Raw genomic sequence first — 18,022 nt, 5'->3', positions numbered from 1 at the left:
CTTTATTATCATTATTTTAAAATATAACGTAATTGTCTATACAGAATTTCACGAAAAGCATTGTATTCATATAACGTGAAAATATTTCATGCCATATAAATTCCGGGTCTATTTCTACACAAAAATTACTCTTTAACATAATCCTCATATTATATATAGATAACATCTTCCTCTCAAATTTGTCAAGCAAGGGTTACTCTCTTTATTAGGATGACGAGTAAAACCAGCCATTTTTTTCCTCTTGGTAATGTGCGAATGAGAACACAAGAATTGGTGATAACCGTTATAGTATTAGGAAGTGCACTGACATGGATCTCCATGTCAGAACTAGAGCTTGCTCACTCTGAATGCAATCTTACAAGATACCCTAATCTATGTGCTGAAACCTTGACGGGATTGGGTTCAGGGAATCACAATGTCGATAACATTGTGGCTCTTGTTAACAAAACCATATATGAAACCAACTTGTCAAGTTCATATTTTGCTGAATTCAAGATTAATGATGTTCAAGAAGCCCATTCTGTCGTAGGTACTAATATCATCTTATACATCTTGATTTGAGAATAAATTAATATAGTGCATTCTTTTGTCTTTCTATTGTAAAATGAAAATTAAATTGAATTGTGCTACCATGCATGTTTGATATGCCATTCATGTTTCCCAATAATGCATTTATTTAGGAATTATTTCTATTTTACAACATCAACTCAAACTAAATTTCTACCTTAATTTGAGCCGTTACATAGCCAAATATATTGGCAGCTCAAGGGGAATTGTTGAAGCAACGTAGGTATGCATGTAATTGGTAGCTAATAATGCGTTATATCCTTTAATTCCTTTTAATTGCCATCATACATATGCAGACTATTGTGAAGAGCTAATGGGTATGTCACTGAAAAGGCTGGACCAATCCATGAAAGCACTAAAATCTCCTACAAGAAACAAGAATGACATCCAAACATGGCTAAGTGCTTCTCTAACTTTCAAACAATCTTGCAAAGACTATGTAGATGCACACAGTTCTAAACTTGGCATCATGGAAAGCATGTCCAAGAAGATGGAGTATCTTTCTCAATTGGGAAGCAACTCGTTGTCTCTTGCAAACAGGATCACCAACATGCCAAAGAGCACAAAAGCTAGCCACAAACTTGGTGCCAATGAAAAGGAACATGAATTTCCCACGTGGGTATCAGCCAAGGGGCGAAAACTACTTCAGGGAGCCACAATAAAAGCAAATGCAATAGTAGCACAAGATGGTTCAGGAAACTACAAGACAATTTCTGAAGCCATTGAGGCAGCTTCAGGAACACGGTTTGTGATTTATGTTAAGAAAGGGGTGTATAAGGAGAAGATTCGCACTAAGAAAGATGGTATCACCTTGATAGGAGATGGCAAATATTCTACTATCATTGTTGGTGATGACAGTGTTGCCAAGGGTGCTACCTTACCTGACTCGGCCACATTTAGTTAGTGCTCTAACTCCTATATTTTTAGTTAAATTTTTTTATATTTATTTTTCGCTTATTCATTATTATTATTATTTTTTTTTTTATCTTATCATCTCCTAAAACATGAGCATCATAATATATTTTTCCTTAATTCTCTTCCTCCATTTTCCTCACCACCCCTTTCTAACTCTTACTTCCCTCTCACGTACTCGTGCATAAAGGCTTTACAAAACTCCCAAGTCCATGCTAAACTTTTGACTGAATGAAACTTTGTCGTTGAAAGATACATTACTAATTTTTTTAGTACTGAATTTATAAATACTTAAACTAGATACCTTAAAAATGACATTTGGCATTAATTTTGTCATTTTGAGACGTGATTTTATGTTATTTAATAAACGACTAATTTGATATTAAAATATATAATTAATTAAAGCCCGCTTATGTTATGATTACCAATATATAGATGATTAATTTAATAATACTTATTTTCTTATATGAGAATCAGAAGAGTAATATATATGGTAAGGAATCAATAATTTAAACAGTTACTGAAAAATACAAAGAGGATGTAATGATAACTTTAAATGTTATAATTTAATAAATAATGTTTTAAACAATGGTCAGTAAAATTAACATATTAATCTATATATTATGAGAAAAATTTAAATCATATTGATATAAGTTACATAAATTTTTATATTATCAATAAATTTATATATAATATAATTTATGTCAATCCAATTATGAAATTAAAGTTATATATTATCCTAATTATTTATATTAAATTTTATAAAAAAATAAATAATTAAAAATTAAATCAAATGATTTTTTATTTTTATATATTTTAAAAATTTATAATACATTAATTTTGGTATGCATGAATATGATACAAATTAATTTTGAATTTATGGTATAAATGATAAGAACCTTTAGTCTTAAAATAAAATTATTAACTAATATTAAGTGTCCGTATATTATATTGTAAATTTTGTTTTCTGTACGTTCAGGGCTGACCCAATGTATAGGCCTCAAGCTAATTTTAAGATAAGGCCTTTTAACATAACAATCAAGGTGTGGGTTTTGCAGCAATCACAGGCGATGGATTCGTTGCGCGTGACATGGGTTTCCACAACAGCGCGGGTCCTGAAGGCCAACAAGCCGTGGCACTGAACATCGCATCGGATCGCTCGGTACTCTACAGATGCAGCATAGCAGGGTCCCAAGACACCCTCTACGCCCACGCGCTTCGCCAATTCTACACAGAATGTGACATCCACGGCACAATAGACTTCATCTTCGGAAACGCAGCTGCCGTTTTCCAACGCTGCAGCTTGATCCTTCGTCGGCCCCACAGTGGAGGCTACAACGCCGTTTTGGCAAACGGAAGAACAGACCCAGAACAGAACACTGGGTTCTCTGTTCACAAGTGTAGCATAACACCCGGTTCTGATTTATCGCCAGTGAAACGCTCGTTTAGTTCGTTTTTGGGGAGGCCTTGGAAGGAGTATTCAAGAGCGATAGATATGGGGTGTAGCATAGATGATGCTATTGCAGCGAGGGGTTGGATTGAGTGGCCTGGTTCTGGAAGCTCTGCGTTGAGAACTTTTGCAGAGTATGGTAACGAAGGGCCTGGTGCTGGAACTTCCAAGAGAGTGCTGTGGCCTGGGTTTCGTCTTCTGGGAGCTGATGAGGCTGTTAAGTTCACTGTTGCTAGTTTCATCGCTGGAAATTCATGGATTCCTTCTTCTGGTGCACTTTCATTTCGGGGCTCACTTGAGTGTGCTTAAAGGTGTGTGTTTTGAATGTATTTTTATTATTAATTGAAGTTTATTTAAAATCATTAGTTTTTTTATTTAAAATCATAACTTGTTCCACGTATGTAAAAATAATTTTCAAAAGCATGGTATTTGGCTATTTTTTTCCACGTATTTAGTTTGAAGTTGAAAAGGACATGCAGCTCCTATTTTTTAATATTTTTTAAGTTTCACAAGCTAAGAACAAATTAAATAAATATTAATAATAAGAATGAAGTTAAATGTTATCCAATTGGTTGTAAAATCTTGGTATACTAGAAATATAGGCGTTATACATTATTTTGTCAAAAAAAAAATATTTGATAGGAATTAATTTCTAAACTATAACTTTATTTTCAAATACTATAAATATATTTAAGTCAAAATTATATTTAAATTCTTTCATTTAATTTAAGGAACTTGTAAAAGAAAAGGTTAATACAATCAAACATGTTTTTCCTTTTTTTATTTTTCAAAACATGTTTTGGAAAAAAATTTACCAAATATATATTTTTTATTTTGCATCTCTAAAATTGTTTTCAAAACATAATACCAAATAATTTTAATTATAATTCTCTTCTAAAAACATATTTTTTTAAATGATTTAAAAAATAATTTTCAAAATTAGAAAACAAAATACAACTAACAAACCCTTATTTATCATTTCAAGATTTATTATGGACTACTATTCCTTCCTTTCATTTCTGTTAATTCCGAACAATATATAATATATATTAACTTTAGAAACTAGCTAAAAAGAACAAAATAATATTTATTAATATCTAACCGAAAGGTAGAATATCCCTTTTGTGGAGAGCATGGTACCTAGATGAGCTAAATTGACCAAAAACAAAAGCATTGATAGGCTACGAAAGTTGTCACTAACATAACTACAGTTTAGGATCTCTAACTTCGGCTTCTTTATGGCTATAATTGATGCCCTTGTGATAAAGGGTCTCCAAGTCTCGAGTTGTCTAAAACACAGCATCATTGGAAGCATCATTTAAAGGGGCAGAAAAGGTGGAACAACCTTTGCCTTTGGAGAACATGAAACACTCTTGTTTTGGGGTGTGTCGTTGACAACATGCCATAAGCAGATCCTTCAACTTGAGCTTCTAAGTCATGACTTTTGAGGCCTTTGTCGGGGAAGGTATTCAAGCTATAGCTAGAAGAGTTCTGAAGAATGCAAAATCAGTAGAAATGGTGAAATTGTTCATTTGTTGGCACTTTAAAGGACTGAAACCAGATAGGGCATGTTAGTTTGAGTAACTTGAAGGGCCAGAAGGTGGAACCGCCCCTCTTGGAAGAATATGAAACATTTTGTTTGCAACATCATTGATAATATGTTTATGATCAGGAGTTTCAACTCTGACTTCTTCATGGCCGTAAAATGCAGCACTTGCTGTGGCTACCCTATAGAGAAGAAACAATAGAATAATGGAGCTTAAGCCTGTGAGGATTTTGAAAGCCATAGCAAGAAACACAGGCTTGTTGCTAATACCTTGTTTAGCTATGTGAAGTCAGGAGAGTCTGGAGAGCTATCGGTTTCAATTTATATTTATAGACAAAAGGGCATACGGAAAGATCAAAACTTTTGCAACGTTAATTCTAAAGAAATTCAGATATAGCTGCTGTTATTTGATCAATCTTTATATGGGAAAAGATTTGATTAAATGGTATTACTTTTATAAATTAAATAAATGCCTATTTGTCTGTAGATTTTAGTCATTTAAGATAATGATATAAATATTTTTTGGTAAAAGACCATGATATCTTTTAAATTAAATAAGCCAATAATACAAATTTATTTATTCCCTTTAACGATAAAATCACATTAAAAGCATTTTATATTTGTCTCTGTTCTATGATAAATTAAAAATTACCTTAAGAGACAACTATTTCTATTATCAACACGATATTAGTTTAAAAATTATCAAGTAGAATATTTTATAAAAAAAAATAGCACACCAATGTAAGTGTTGATTGAAAAAAAATTAACAAATTCATATTTAAAATTGAATAAGCGCGCATGTATATATATATATATTCATTAGTTAATAATAAGTTCATATAGCAGAAACTTACAATTACCTATTTTCATATTTTAAGATACATTTATAAGAAATTTATTTAGATAAATCAAACAATATACAATGCATCTATTTAACTACCCATTTATTATAAATCTAAATCCCCTCTATAATTATCAAAATACCCCCCCCCCCTTCTCAAACATTTCTTGTAAAGAAATTAAAATATAATTGCCAGCTTTAAATGGATCATAACATTTAAATTAAGTAAATAATTGTTTATTAAAATATGCTTTATTTAGATCATGATATACTTTAAATTAAATAAAAAAAACGCTTATTTATTGACTTCAAAAATGAAAATGTACACACACACACACACACACACACACATATATATATATATATATATATATATATATCTTTAAATTTCATAAAAAAATTAATTTAAATGATGTATATCCATATTTTGAATTGAATAATATTATTGTGGGTTTCAATTATTAATTTTGTATTGTTAAGTATTCAACATACTATTGGTTTAAAATGATTAACTACATATTTATAAAAAAAATAACATACAAAAATGTAAGTGTTGATTGAAAAAAATATATATATTAACAAATATGGCACAATATAATTTAGAAAGAATGTATCGAAAAGTTATAGAAAAATGATAAAATATTCATTAAAATTTAATAACTAAACACATACATATAAGTAAATTATATAGTACTGTAATATATAACGAAGACATTTTGAAAAAAAAAACTAATAAATAATAAAATTTACTCAAACAGTGACAGAATATAAAAAAATTATTTGGAAACATAATAAATATTAAATAATATTCAATGAATATATATATATATATAATAATTAGAACTTATACAATTTAACAAAATTGTTTTCTATACAAAGTAATAAATATTACAATATATAAGGTAAAAACAAATGAAAAATATTAAATACAATATTGCAACACACATAGTAAAATAATTAATTATTTCTTTAATGTTATTAATAATAAGTGAATTTCACCTAACTCTTTTTTTTCTAGTCAGATATTTTTATTTGAAATATATAATTTTTTTTAGATAAAATTGAACAATATATAAATTTTGTATCTATTATTATAACATGGGAATGTATCCATGAAACAGATAGTAACTCCAAAATAAAATAAATCTGTTTAAAATATATTATACTAAGAATTTAAATTAATTTAATTTTAAATTTGTTATGTAATTTATACTATTTAATAAAAAAAATATTTAAATTTGTTACATTATGTATCTGTAGACAAACACTATGAACGTTTTTATACTCATAAGCTCTTCCTAAGATACTAATTAAGAAATTAAAAATAATTTATTTATTAAAATTAAGAAAAAAGATATTATTGTATATTGTTTTGATAATTTTTATGAAGAAGAAGCTTTTATAAATGAAGTGAAGAGCTTTTATAAATGTAATTTGGGGAAGTGATAATAAGAACATATTATGAATCAGGAAACGGAGAAACGGGGAGTTTTGGAAATATTTGAATGGAATAATTGTATATTATTATTTAAGAGTTTTTAGGGAAAATTTGTTTTTGTTGTCAAAACTTAGTTGCCATTGATAATTGTGGGGAAAAATATTCCTGCACTTTTATCATCAATAAAATTAGTTGACAAATGAACATAAAAACAATTTAATAATTTTCTGAGCATATAAATTGCCGGCAATAATTGTTATTATCAATTATGTTGCTTACGTGATTATTAATTTGAGATTTACCGGCACTGTGTAATTGTAAGTAATATTTTTAACGATATTAGGTACAGTGGGCATTGATTAATTGCCATTAAAATCTTGTATAGCATTTTTATTAGTACTAAAGGTAACATGATATCCACATAATTTCAACGAGGTTCATAATCTCTTGTAGTTTACATGTAATGTAAAACCGTAACGGCCCATTTTCCTTTTTGGTCAACTACCGCAAAGGCCCTTAAACACATACCATAGTATGAAACTATAACCAGTAATCTACCTATGAAGGCAATGGAGGAATTGGAGTTGGCCACCATGGAAGCACAAATGGGATTACTGGATAAAAAACTAAGGAAAGACCACTATATTTGGTTACCTTGAACCTACCAGTTAACAAATTACAATAAAGGATGTGATCACCTAACATAAAAAATACAGTGTCCCTAGCATACGGATGGAAAGCTAGAATCCTACTGCATCCCCTTACATGTTCACCCTCTACAACTTTCAACTCTTCAAAGATTGGTCCAACAATGTCAGGGAGATCAAATTCATGCACCATTTTCCATGTCGTTTCTCCTCCTTTCCCATAATCACAAAATTGCAACTCCCAAACTCTGCCACTGTAAGCACCCACATAGGCAGTGGCAATAGGTGGTAAAATTGGGAACTCGGATAACTGCAACCGTCCACAAGAAACTCCAAGGCACCCTCTATACGGTTCACCAAATCCACTAGGAAGTTCAATGATAGAGGCCACTTGTTCATCATTATAAGGATCATACACAAGAACCCTTCCTCCACCCATAAAGTACAGCTTCCCATCATGCTCAACACTTGATGCCATGAGAAAAAACCCACACGCGAACCCTTTTGGGCAAGACACAACAAACCGGTTCCATTTCCCTGTCTCGGAATAGAAAACCTCAACATTAAAGGAAAATCTCATGTCACTAAAAGCAGGAATGCGCACCACTCTAAACTTGCGCTGAGAAGAAGAAACAACGGAGACAACCTCTTTTTCAAGACAATAATAAGGGTCGCATGTGAAACCCACAAGAACCCCAGCATGATCACAAAGAGATAAAGCACTAGGGAGTTCCAACATATCCCTAGTAAGCGGGTTGCAAATGTGGTATATGCATTTGTGACATGGACGTGGGTTTCCACATAAAAGTAAACCATTGGAACAACCAAAAACAAACTTCAAGATAGACCTTAATTGTGGTACGACATTAGTGGGCTCGAAATCTGAGCCTAGAAAACTCAACGACAATTGTTTTTCGATATGCCCAAGTTGTAAAGAGGGTAACTTTGGTGCTATCACGAGTGCATTGTATGGCTTTAGGATGAAACTGGGTTGATCGGGGTCCTCTCCTTGGGCCTGCATGTCTTGGAAAAGGGTGCTTTGGTGAGTGAGGTATAAGGAATGGAAATTAGGATCAGAAATAAGCGCAAGCCAATGTTGTGAAACACTTTTGCATGTTAAGAGGGATTTGCAAGAGAGTCTACAAAAGATTTCGGTGAGGGAATCGTTGAAGAGATTGTTAATGGTGGTATTGGATTTAGAAGGATAATTAGTTGAAGGTGACATGGTAGCAACCATTGCTAGCTTTTAGCTCTCTAGGAAAGAAAATATTTGTAGTAATATCCACGAAGAGACTAGGATCATCTTGAGACTCTTAAATTTTTTCTAATTATATTACTGACCTGTAAGATAAAGTTATTTTTGGGTGCTAATTACTAGGGGAAGTGATGGTCCTAAAAATATTTTCTTTTGGAACAGTAGTTATTAGATTTGGCTATTTTTAATGTTGAGTTAAATGGAAGAAATCTTTTTGGTTTTGAATCTCTACTATACTACTCATTGTTGTAACTTGATTCTTATTCTTTCTCTTAGGAATAAAAACTAAAATGTTATTTTCCTCCCCATTTTCCTTCTACAAGGTTAGAAGGGAAGGAATAAAGTAGATAAAAATGAATTAAAAAGGTGAGTGCATTTTATATAGTAATGGAGTGGAATAAATTATGAAGAGAACCCAAATAATTTTTCATTATTCAAATTTTAAAATTTTTATATAATTTGGATTTGGATGAAACATTTTCCTATTTAATATTTTAGGTGGTCATTTTTTATTTTAATTATCAATATTAAAATCCAAAAAATACAATGACTTTTATTTATTATATACGTGAACAATTGTAATAGTTTCATCACTGATGAATTTAATACAACTATAAGTTACAAGAAAACATTAATATATGATATTCAATATTCATTAATCACAAAATAAATATTTCAAAATCTATCAAGATATCGTTCAATCAATGGTTTTATTTAAATCAAAAGAAGAGCACCATAGAAAATAAAATTTCTAGCATTTTAGTGAGTGCAAACTTGGTGATTTTGTTACTATTCCTATGTCAAGTTTCATTGGCAACCACAAGAATCCGAGTCCTTCTTCCTCTGCGTCAAGTACCTCTTCCTCTGGCTCACCGAAGACTTCACTACAAATTTTCAAAATATGCTAGAACATGTTATGGTAGGTCGGTGTTATATAACATTTTTTACCACCATAAGCATCGCCTATCTGTATAAATTTATAAGATTTGTATATAGATAACGTTATTGGAGAAAAAACCATAAAAACAAGAAGAAAAGAAAAAGGAATGACAAGCCTTTATTAGTGAAACTCAAAAACAAGGAATTAGAAAACCACATGGATGAGTAAGAATAGCATTTAAAGAAAAGAGAAGTTGTGTTGTCTGTGGTGTGTTTATTTTATCTTTTTATTGTATTTTTATTATTTTTTATGATATCTGTAAAAATTAAAAACAAATGAAACATTAATAATTAAAAAATAAAAAAATTATTTTATTTAATATAAGATAATTATTTATCATTATCTTAACCAGAAATCTTAAATTTAAGTTTTTAATAATATGATTACATTAAAAATTCAATGTCTTCGTAACGGTATTATATTAATCCACTCAAAGTGATTAAATATGCAATATATTGTATCTAAATATCAATAATTATTTTAAAAATATACTCTTATAAAAATCAGATAACTTTCGATAAGAAATATGGTAGTAATAGAAATACAAATATTACACTTTGTAACATCCTCTTTATTATTAAATTAATAATTATGACTTATATATGTATTTTTTAATAATATTTAACTAATAAAAAATATTTTAATGTGTTTCTAATACTCCTTTTATTATAAATACACTTTTTTAAATATATCTTTTGACACATTTTTTATCATTGGTCAAATAAATATTATACTTCTTTTTAAATTTATCATATTTTAAAAAATTTGACCAAACATAAAAAATGTTAAAAAATTCAAATAAATGTTATTAATATAAAAACTATTTTAATTTTACAAATTATAAACATCAATCACTCTAGTCCATAATTTTATATTTAATTCTTAATTATTTAAAAATTATCCTTATTAATAAATTTTTATTTATAATATAAACATAATATAAATTTTATTTTATAAGATAAAAATTAAAGATAAATAATTAACACTTGTGATATAAAATATTAAAATAAATATTTATTATTTTATTTATTCTCCCAACCACAAACCTCTAACTCCGAACTCCATCATAAAGGTGGTTCACTCCAACTACCCTCACCGTATATTTATCTTAGTAAGAGGTTTGAATAAAGTAGGTAGAGTACACGAAGCTTTGTCTACATATTAAAAGTAATGTAACCGTTATTATTAGTTAAAATGTTAAAATCTTTAAATAAGGATTTGCTTTCAAGCTTTACACACATAAGAGCTACTATTAAATATTCAAGTATTAATGTCCAAGTCTCAAGTGATTAGCTTAAAATATGTTTATAAACATTGCTAAGATAGATCTGTGAACTAATCACACTTTTATAATTTTAAAGTTTTCTTCTCTATAATGATCATATCTAATTAACCTAATCGCTTATCTAACTACATTAGTCATATCCGACGTTAATTAAAAAATAAATGGAGCTTATGCTTTATTTTCTAAATAATAAGTTTTAAAATTGATTATATAATCTCCTCTAAAAAAGTTATAACATTATTTAAAACTTGTTTGACATTCTTTGTAAATATTTTAATAAATTTAACAAGTGTAATATATTTTTTATAAACTAGTGAACACGAAAGTTTTTAAATTTTTTTATTAGAGATTCATAAAATTTTAAATTAAAAAGAATGATAGTGTAATATATACAAATTTCTTAAAAAAAGACAATGTAATTTACTCCTGTTATTTATTGAGATTAAGAATATATTTAAAAGAATTTATGTATGATTTATTAAAATAATGTATGACTCTTATAATTTTTAATTTATTAAAATAATTTTCACATGAAAAAATAAATGATTTTAATCTATTTTAATAAATTTTATAATTAAATTTATAGCATAAATTACCATATAAAATTATTAAATAAATATTTAATTGATTAAATATTTAAATAAAAAATATCTTTATTATCACTCATATTTAAATATTTTTATCTAAAATACTGTTTTTTGATAATCTTATTAATAATAAAAATATTTTACATTAAATTTTCTTAAACAAAAATAAAAATGACACGTGTCATTACATTTGAGTCGTAAACAGAATAACTTGGCCGTGTCATTACAGTCTTGGCAGTGCTGAGTGTGCAAATTTGTTAAGTGGCGGAGCCATACACGTGTCGCACCCTTACGCGACCCTCAAAAGAAACGCAACTCGGTAGAACTTCTCTCTCTCTCTCTCATCTTTATTCGCTTCGCTGCTCTCTTTGAATAACTTCCCCCCAACCCGTACATACTTCTCCAATTCCCTCCGCCGCCATGTCGCCGTCCTCCGCCAACTCCGGCGTAAACCGCCGCCGCCTCCGGGAGGAAATTAACGGTTACGGCAATGACAACGGCGCGTCCACCGAAAAGCCTGTCCCATCGACGGCCTCATCGTCTCTGCGCAGCATCTTTGACGCCGTTCCTTCGAAGGAGCGGGAGAAGCTTAGGAGAATCCTCGTTGCTTCGGCGAAAGGTTTCTCAATAGGAGCCGGCCTCAAAGGCGGTCTCGCTCTCTTCGCGATCTTGGCGCGATTCACTCGGAAAAAGCCGCCAAGGTAGGAAAAGTGACTCTCACTCGTCGTGCTTATTCGCGTTTGCGATTACTCATGCGATTCTCGCGTTTGCGTTTAGGAAGCAGGTTGTGGTGACAAATGGCGAAGCGATTGTTGCGGCTCTGAAGGAGACACTGAGATACGGTCTTTTTCTTGGAACCTTCGCCGGAACTTTTGTTTCCACGGACGAGCTTATCGGTGCTTTCGTGGGTCACCGTAGGCATGTTCTCTTTCTCTCTTGCTAAAATGCACGTAATGTTCTGTAACTATATAGGGTAATTCTCGAACTGATTCAAAACTCGGCGATTCCAATTTAGAACTATACTGTACAAAGAAGTGTAAATTAAACCTCATGCATGTACAGTTTGGTGATTTCGAGGGAACTTTAAGGAGTCGATTTGCTGTGTGGTTTGAGCCGCCTAATTGAATTAGTGCCTCGTACTTTAGTATTGTTGTTTTCCTTCTTCAATGAAGTGATGGTGAATTGTGATTGGTTTCGTGTTTGTGTTGTAGCTCAGATCAGCGAGGTGGAGGGCTCTGTTAGCAGGGGCGGTTGCTGGGCCATCGATGCTTCTGACTGGGTTAGAGACGCAGCACACGAGTTTGGCCATTTACATTCTCATGCGTGCTGCTGTCCTGGCGTCTCGTTGTGGGATTAAGAGCAAACGGTTTGGGAGAATTTGTAAGCCTCTCACGTGGAAGCATGGTGACATTTTCCTCATGTGTCTCTCCTCTTCACAGATATTGTATGTGAATTTACCATTTCTCTTTTTTATTTAATAATTAACTTTTACTGAGGAAAGTATCATGCTGTTATGCATTTTGTTAATCTCAACCTTTACCAGTTACCACCACTTTAAGCATTTAAAAATAGAAATTTTTTGTTAGGAAAAAATACATTTATTATATTGCAAGTTATAAAAATATAATAAATATTTTTTGTTAAGAAATATTAATTAGTTGTTTAACCTCAGCTCTAGGAGTTGATGTTAACATTTTCCTTTCTTAACACGAGTGCCCCTGTCTCTGTACGTGTGTGCTTCTTTATACTTTTTATTTTTCAGCTCAGCCTCTCATTTGAATAAATTGTTTTGTCTTTCAAATTTTACGGCAAAGCTCTGTGATTTCTAAAACTTAGTCTTTGCCTTTAACTTGATCAGTTTACAGTTTTAAGGTCGTTGCATGATGTGGATCCTGTTTGTTATGTTCAATTTACTGATAAAACATACCTTATTTCAATACAACTAGTTACAACGTGTAATGTATTCTTCACATGAAAACGGTAATATGTGCACTCCAGTATAACCTGATCCTGTTTGATTAAAAACTTTGTATAATGTGAGTGGCTGAACTAGTTCACTCAGTGGGTCTTTACTATACACTTCAATTTGATCACTCATCAATTTGTGGCTAACTATTCACCCTTTACTAGTTTTGTCCATGCTAAGGTTGACTGAAGTCTGAAGCTGTAGGGTTTGCCTTTTCTAGTTTGTCTTTCAATTGAATACATATATTTGCTCAATGCTTGTTACATACAGCATAATCCGATGAGTTCCTATAGCAGTATGGTAAATAAAATGCTATCGGATGAACAAGAAGGTACTAAGGAACAGTAAATAACTACACTGATAACCCCATTGTCCATCTCAAAGTTTTTCTTCATACAGCCAGGATCACTTGTCCACACGAGTGCACCCTTATTAGTCTCTTTTTTGGGCTATGTTTCTAGGACTGGGAAACTTTATGTTACACTTCCCCTCTCCCTCCTTTTCACTTTTCAATAATTGATTAAAATATTTTTTTTCAAAGAAAGATTAATAATCATGGAGAATATTTTGGTTTCAGGTCCGCTTATATATTAAAGCAAGACAGTTTGCCAGCTTCGTATAAATCCTTTCTCAATAAACATGGTGGAAAAGATCCAGTTATCTTACAAGGTGTAAAAGATATAGCCAGTGGCAAGCCTTTCACTAATTTGAGTGAAATACATAAGTACTACAAGACCATGGGTATTGATGTGAAATTAAATCCCAATATGAAAGTCCCATGCTCGGTATGAAATATTGATTTATGCGATTCTTGTCCTTTTCTTTCAATATCAGTGATTTTACTTAAAATAAATGAAGTAAAAGAAAACTTGGTTATTGAACTTTGTGCTCAATTAGAAATTTGGAAGCTGAGTTTTATTGCATCATACAGCAGCATCTATTTCTTCATTATCATTGAATAATGGGAATTGTGGCACTTATGTCAAATGCTGATTTATATTTGATTTGGGAGTACAAGTAAACTGGATTTGATAAGCATCTGGACTCCAGTGGAAGCATATTGCCATTGGTTTTTATTTCTTTTCTATGCCTTATTAAAATTAAACATTTAAGTTTACATACTTATGATATAAAATTCTATTTTTCCTTTTTCTGTATTTGGTCGTGTTCAACTTTATCATTCTGGCCCAATGCTTTTTATTGAGCTCTGTATTCCGCAATTTCAGTTCGAAACATGCCATCTAGATCTGTTGAATATTTAATTTGTAACCCAGGATAGAAAAATTGTGATTTGTTTCCCTTCTTTTGGTGTTTAAAATCAATTATTTTTTGCAGATTGTACATGGGAATCAATCATGCAGTGGACATGTCCTTTCTTTTCTCCTCCAAGCCTACAAAAGGGCACTACCTGTGTATCTTCCAGTTTATCTGATACCTGCACTAATTGTTCATAGAAAAGGACTTTTAAAAAGGTGATCCGTTTGGAATACATAGCAACCAATTTATCCTTTACGTGATCCAGTGTGGGACTTTTATGAAATGTGTTTTATCAGAATATAATTTATGTGAAAACTTTATTGTGTTTTTTTTATGGTAGTTTTTCAAAGTGAGTAACATGATCAGTGGCACATACGCTGCTTGTCATGAAAAGGCCTTTCCTGGACAATAAATTATTCCATCTGATATTTCCACAAGCTCTCTCAATTTTAGAACAAAATGGAGTTGGAGATCATACTGTAATATAATTATGACATAAATATGAGATTATATTGTTTTGTGATCATTGCCAATCATCAAAAATGCTTACATGCAGGCCTTGCACAATATTGACCAAGGGTCTTTTTGGTACAGCAAGATCAAGCTTGTTTCTGTCTACATATTGCGCATCAGCCTGGTTAGCATCTTTATTTCATACACTGCTATTCTGTTGCTGGTTGTCTTACTGCTAAACTTGCTAGTTTTGGACTTGTTCAATGAAAATTGAAAACATCGCCTGTGGGGGATATGAACGCCAATATGCTCAAATAAAAAATTCACCTGCTCAAATTCACATTAAATGCAACATTTACTAGAATATATAAAAGAATTTGTTTACAATTCTTCCAATTTAAAAAGATAGAAAAGCATATTCAGATATATAAAGGTTAAACAGACACTGGTATATAATACATGTGACAATTTCTCCTTCTTAGTCAGTTTGAGGAGTGCAAGAAGCACACTTACACTTAATTGGTTAAAATTTATTGAGAACTATAAACGTATGACTGATAATCATTAAATTAGAAGTGAGACTCGTCTTTTGTGATTTTCAATAAATTTTAGTTAATAATAAAGACTGTTTGAAAAAGTGTGTTACTAGCATTTTTCAAGAAGTTTTCTATTATTGCTATATACCAGCTTGAATTAAAGTTTAATGGCTAGGTTGAGAGAAGAAATAAGAACTCCTTATTTGAAATGCTTTCTTATGTTCAATTATTTTTGTCTATGCTGTTAGAGATGTAATGAAAAAACATTTATGTGGTTTTCACCGAGCAGCTCAAACTCTGTTATGAATCATCTATCCATCTGTGGCTGGCCCAACATCAAGAGTGCATAGAAATATGGTTAAAATAGTCATTATAAAATTTGAACAATACTCCTTTCCTGAATTAGCTTTCTAGATTGAGTTTGGTCCAAGTTTATTTTATTTTTAACACGGTAACAAAGCCTCTATACCACGTGATCTGGAGTTAATGCTTGGTGCTCCCTTATGTTAAAGCATTGAATTCAGTACCAGGTATGTTGGCCTATGCATTATCAATGGTTCCAGGCCTCTCGAGTGAGGGGATGTGTTAAAGGTGTAATGTAAAACCATTTTTGTGTCTTCACCTAACAGCTCAAGCTTTTGCAATATTTGGTTCATGACATGCATTTACTAGCCTTTTCTTGTTCTTATTCTTCCGTGCTTCACCTCATTGTTACTTTTACGGCATGAATTTTGTTAAAACGTGAGTCTGACATTTATGATGCGGATGTCTCTATTCTTCATCAGGATGTGGACGTGCTTGCTGTTCAGGATTTTTAAAAGATGTAACATTCCAATGGTGGCCATGGGAACGGTATGTTGCTAACGGTATTTCATTTAGTATATTTGACAGAAGATTTACTGGAATTACACTCTTGGAAACTGTTATGGAAGTTAAACTTCGCATTCTTGTGCAGTTCCCAACTGGCCTTGCATTGGCTATTGAGAAGAAAAGCAGGCGAATAGAAATATCATTATACTGCTTTGCCCGGGCTATTGAGAGTTTCTTCACATGTGTAGCTGATGCAGGATATCTGCCACAGTCAAGAAAGATCAAGAGAGCTGATGTGGTGGTTTTCAGCTTGTCAACCGCCATCATAATGCATTGTTATGCGCAGGAGAGGGAAGTGTTTAGATCTAAATATTTGAATGTTCTTGATTGGGTGTTTGGTGTGCCTCCTCCAGAATGTGAGACCCCAAGATGCAAAGATAGGTAGACGCAAGTGCTAGGCCTCAAGGTATTTTATATCTGGAAAGACTGCCCTTGACTTTGTGGTGCATACATGATGTTGCCATCTCAAAGTCATTGGTGGCCTGGGAACCCGAAAATGGTTGAATACTAGCAACACACTTTCCAACATATTCTTTCAGACACATTTATTTTTATTATTGGGTGAAATTCATGTAAGTTTTATTAAATAATAAATGAAACTTGTTAAATAAGGGAAGTCACATGATTTTTACTCAATAATAATGTGTTGGAAAGTGTCTTCCTAGTATTTCTCAAATTTTGTATTGAGCAGGGAACTAGAATAGTAGAATGATTACTTGAACATGAGATTATAGTCCCAGAAGCATTCTGTAAACTCACGATGACTGAAGGCGTTTCTGCTGATTACTGCTGCATGATACTTTTGAAGCGAGGAGCACACCGACTGTCCATTCATTTGAAGTCCTGGTCTTATTCACCGAGTTACACACCGATCTCCATTACTATTTACTAGCACCACCAAGGACCCATATGTCTGAGTTTGCCTTCAGCTACTCCTCAACATATCATGTCTCAGCAGCTTTAAGATAATTCAGAAACGAGATTTCACTCTTTCATTTGATTTTTTATATTATTTATTGAAATGAAGCGATTTTGAATTTTTTTAATAAATAAATAATAATAGAGTCAATCTAATAATAATAATAATCGAAGTGATAGAGCCTTAAAGAACGCGAGTCAATCTAAATTGCATTAACGAGAAATTGAAGTGATTTAAGGTTTTGTTTTTAATTCTGATTAAAATATATATTTAGTCTCAATAAATAATACTTATTTTTGAAGTAATTTTTATACCTAAAAAATTTATATTTTATTTTTTATACAAGTATTTTTTAATTAAAGTCCATATTGTTATATTATCACCAGTAAAAGTTACTATTTATTTCTATTTTTAATTGTGTTATACAACTAATTGTAAATGAATGGCACTATATTATTTAAATATATATTTTAAACTTTTTTCCTTTAAGAGGAATTTCTCAGTACTAATGTTTTTTGCTGTATTTCTTCTTCATCAGTTGTTGTTTATTCTC

At 31.3% G+C, this 18,022-nt stretch overlaps 3 protein-coding genes across 3 annotated transcripts; 2 read left to right on the top strand and 1 right to left on the bottom strand.

Moving 5' to 3' along the window:
• The first annotated feature begins 210 nt into the window (after positions 1-210).
• On the top strand, positions 211-3,238 carry LOC113852344 (pectinesterase). The gene is made up of 3 exons (XM_027482572.1): positions 211-529; positions 864-1,466; positions 2,538-3,238. Exons 1-3 carry the CDS (start codon positions 211-213, stop codon positions 3,236-3,238), a joined length of 1,623 nt encoding a protein of 540 aa, XP_027338373.1.
• Positions 3,239-7,312: 4,074 nt separating this feature from the next.
• On the bottom strand, positions 7,313-8,638 carry LOC113852343 (F-box protein At5g03970-like). Its single transcript, XM_027482571.1, has one exon. The coding sequence runs from the start codon at positions 8,636-8,638 to the stop codon at positions 7,313-7,315; it is 1,326 nt and encodes a 441-aa protein (XP_027338372.1).
• Positions 8,639-11,777: 3,139 nt separating this feature from the next.
• Positions 11,778-17,543, top strand: LOC113852480. Its single transcript, XM_027482769.1, has 8 exons — positions 11,778-12,169; positions 12,246-12,386; positions 12,685-12,912; positions 14,012-14,219; positions 14,770-14,906; positions 15,248-15,328; positions 16,466-16,532; positions 16,636-17,543. Exons 1-8 carry the CDS (start codon positions 11,889-11,891, stop codon positions 16,933-16,935), a joined length of 1,443 nt encoding a protein of 480 aa, XP_027338570.1. The 5' UTR covers positions 11,778-11,888; the 3' UTR covers positions 16,936-17,543.
• The last annotated feature ends 479 nt before the right edge of the window (positions 17,544-18,022 follow it).

This window comes from Abrus precatorius, unplaced genomic scaffold, assembly GCF_003935025.1.
Source record: "Abrus precatorius isolate BTA unplaced genomic scaffold, Abrus_2018 Scaffold10, whole genome shotgun sequence".
In the NCBI taxonomy this organism is placed as follows: Eukaryota; Viridiplantae; Streptophyta; class Magnoliopsida; order Fabales; family Fabaceae; genus Abrus; species Abrus precatorius.
This window is presented reverse-complemented; position numbering and strand designations above follow the sequence as displayed.